The sequence below is a fragment of the Orycteropus afer genome, unplaced genomic scaffold, assembly GCF_000298275.1.
Source record: "Orycteropus afer afer isolate SDZICR_OR568_19922 unplaced genomic scaffold, OryAfe1.0 scaffold00192, whole genome shotgun sequence".
In the NCBI taxonomy this organism is placed as follows: Eukaryota; Metazoa; Chordata; class Mammalia; order Tubulidentata; family Orycteropodidae; genus Orycteropus; species Orycteropus afer.
Window position 1 is genome coordinate 167,050 of NW_006921779.1, and position 2,886 is coordinate 169,935.

The 2,886-nt window shown below is 37.1% G+C and overlaps 1 protein-coding gene across 1 annotated transcript in view; it reads right to left on the bottom strand.

The window, feature by feature from the left end:
* MACF1 (microtubule actin crosslinking factor 1) overlaps window positions 1-2,886 on the bottom strand; it is a 307,684-nt gene that overhangs the window by 122,436 nt on the left and 182,362 nt on the right. Inside the window, exon 56 of the mRNA XM_042781878.1 lies at window positions 2,053-2,252. Coding sequence (XP_042637812.1) covers window positions 2,053-2,252 — 200 coding nt within the window. The remainder of the gene's footprint in view (window positions 1-2,052; window positions 2,253-2,886) is intronic.

Below are 2,886 nucleotides of genomic sequence, written 5' to 3' on the forward strand. Positions count from 1 at the left end.
TTCTGAGGAGTGGCTGGTGGGTTTGAACCGCCAGCCTTCTGTTTAGCAGTCAAGTGCCTTAGGCACTATGCTACCAGAGCTCCTGAGGAGCATTCTAGGAGGAGCCATATTAGCAAAGGAACAGAGATATACAAGCATCTTATGTTTTAGGAAAGAACAAATTATCTGGTATGTGTACAAACCTGGGTATATGGGGGAATAGATGGAATGATGTTGGTAAGACCAACTGGGTCTTGTGTATACCACATTGATTATGAAAGGTCTTATATACTACATTGAGCAGGTATTTGGACTTTATTTAATAGACAGCCAAGAACCACTGAAACATTTAAATATATTCAGATATGTGATTCAATAAGATAACTTGATAATTGTGTGGCAGGTAGACAAAAAGAAATGTTAGAAGCCTGTTGCAATGGTCTAGGATAGGGATCAAGCCTCAAAAAGGAAGTAGCAGAGAGAATGGGGAAGAGCAAAGAATTAGAATTGTGATTCTCAAAGCATGGTTCAGGGACTTCTGGGACTTCCAGATCCTTTCAGGGAGTCCAGGAGGTCAAAACTATTTTCATAATAATACTAAGATATTATTTGCCTTTTAAAATTCTTGTTCTGTCATGAGTCCACAATGAGGTTTTCCAGAGGCTACACAATGCCTGGTATCACAACAGAATGAATGCAGAAGCAGACGTGAGAATCTTCTATCATGCCAGACATTAAAGAGACTTGCAAAGATATAAAACAATGCTACTCTTATTAAATATTTCATGTTTTAGAAAATTTTATGATTTCTTTTTTCATAAAAAATGTTAGGTTAAACATGATGGTTTTACTGCTGCTATTTTTACATGAATTAATGAAAAAATAAAAAACCAAATTCACTGATATCAAGTTGATTCTGATTCACAGTGACCCCCCCCCCATTGGGTTTCTGAGGTAGTAAACTTTTACAGAAGGTAATTGGTCCATCTTCCTTCTGCAGAGCTGTTGGTGGGTTTGAACCACCAACCTTCTGGTTAGCAGTCAAATGCCTTACACACTGCACCACCAGAGCTCCCTGAATTAATGAATACATATTTTAAAAGTAGCTCAATGTTTTAATATGGTCAATATCCACAGATAAACACAAGGTCTTTGGAAGTCCCTCAATAGTTAAGAACATAAATGGGTTTTTAGACCAAAAATTTGGAAGCCCCTAGAAAAATATTTTGAAAAGTAGACTAAATAGAACTTATGAGTTATCTGGTTTGAGGACTGAAAAGGAAGGTTTCCAAAAATTACCCTCAGGTCTTAACTGAAAGTAATTAAGGGATATTATGAGTTGGAAAACTGGAGGATGGTTAAGAAATGGAACAGGTTTTGGGGAAGATGCAGGTCCTACACACCCTTTGCTTTTAACTAATCTGTTGTGTACATATATACAAAATTAATAATAAAGTATTATCTTGCCTGTATTACAGCTTTTACTCATTTGTGTCTCTGCCAATTTTTCCTCAGATTTTTTGGCAAAAATTACATGTACATCAGTTTCATGGAACAATACCCAACATAACAGCTTTTAAATATACTTAAGGAAAAAGTTCCAGGTAGGATTTCATTGGAAATAAACTAATGAGTAATGTTAGGCTACTGTGACAATTTTCACCATCCTACATTTCTATGATGTTGGGCACCTCAATCAATTTTGTTGAGGTCTGATCAGCAGAAAATCTTTAGGTAAAGGCAGGAGATATCAGGTATTAAGTAATACAGATCATTACCATTGGAGATTAAAAGTGAAAATTGAATAATCAGAAAGAGTTTCCCATTGTCATATCCACTCCTCTTATTATCTCTGTTAATGACATTAATAATGCAGTTATTGACTGTTTACTATTGACAAGCACTGTGGTAAGCATGCTATAAACATCTCATTTAAAGGGAGAAGTATGAGAGTCTTGAGAGGTTAAATGATTTGTCCAAGGTCATGAGATCTATTTGCAGGGAGCAGCATTTGAACCCAGGCTCACGTCAGTTCAATTTCTTTGCTCTACAGCATTAAGCTACATTGCTCACCTGGACCTGCTGCTTTTGTGCATTCAGCATATTGGGGTCAATAGACAGGGGTCCTAGCACTCCCATCATCAGTTCTTTCTCCATCAGCCAGGGCCGGAGCTGGGATTCTGCGGCCTGGAAGCAGGCCAGATGGCTTGCGGATTCCTCTAGCTGCCTTTGCCGAGCCACAGTCACCTCAGTGGCCCTTTCCCATCGGGAATCTGTGGAGAGGAAATGAGAGAATGTAGCTCTTTATTCTCATCAGCAACTAGCCTGCTCCCTAAATTATGTTCCTAATATAATACAGGAAATGACCCCTGGAGCATTACTTAAAATTTTTTTAATTAAAAATAACTTTTAAAAATACTAAAACAGCAACAGAAACAGATAATGTATTTTGATTGTGGTGGGAAGTTACAAGAAGCTACACATATGATAACACTGCATAGAATTACCCACATGTGTGAGTGCATGTAAAACTGGTGAAATGTGAATAAACTCTGTGGATTACATGAATGTCAATTTCCTGGTTTTGATAACTGTGTTACAGTTATACAAGATGTTATCACTGGGAATGGCTGAGTGAATGGCTGTAAAACTATTTTGCAACTTCTTGTGAATACATAATTATTTCAAATACAAAACAAAAAAAGCAAAGGGGAAGAACAAGAAGCAGCAGCAACAGCAATACATGGTCACTGTAGAAAAATTAGAATAGTAACACACCAAAAGAATAACTTAAAAATACCCATAATCCTACCACTCAGAGATAATAGAATACAAAGCAAAACAAAACCCACTGCCACTGAGTTGATTCCAATTTACACTGACCCTCTAGGACACAGTAGAACTGTC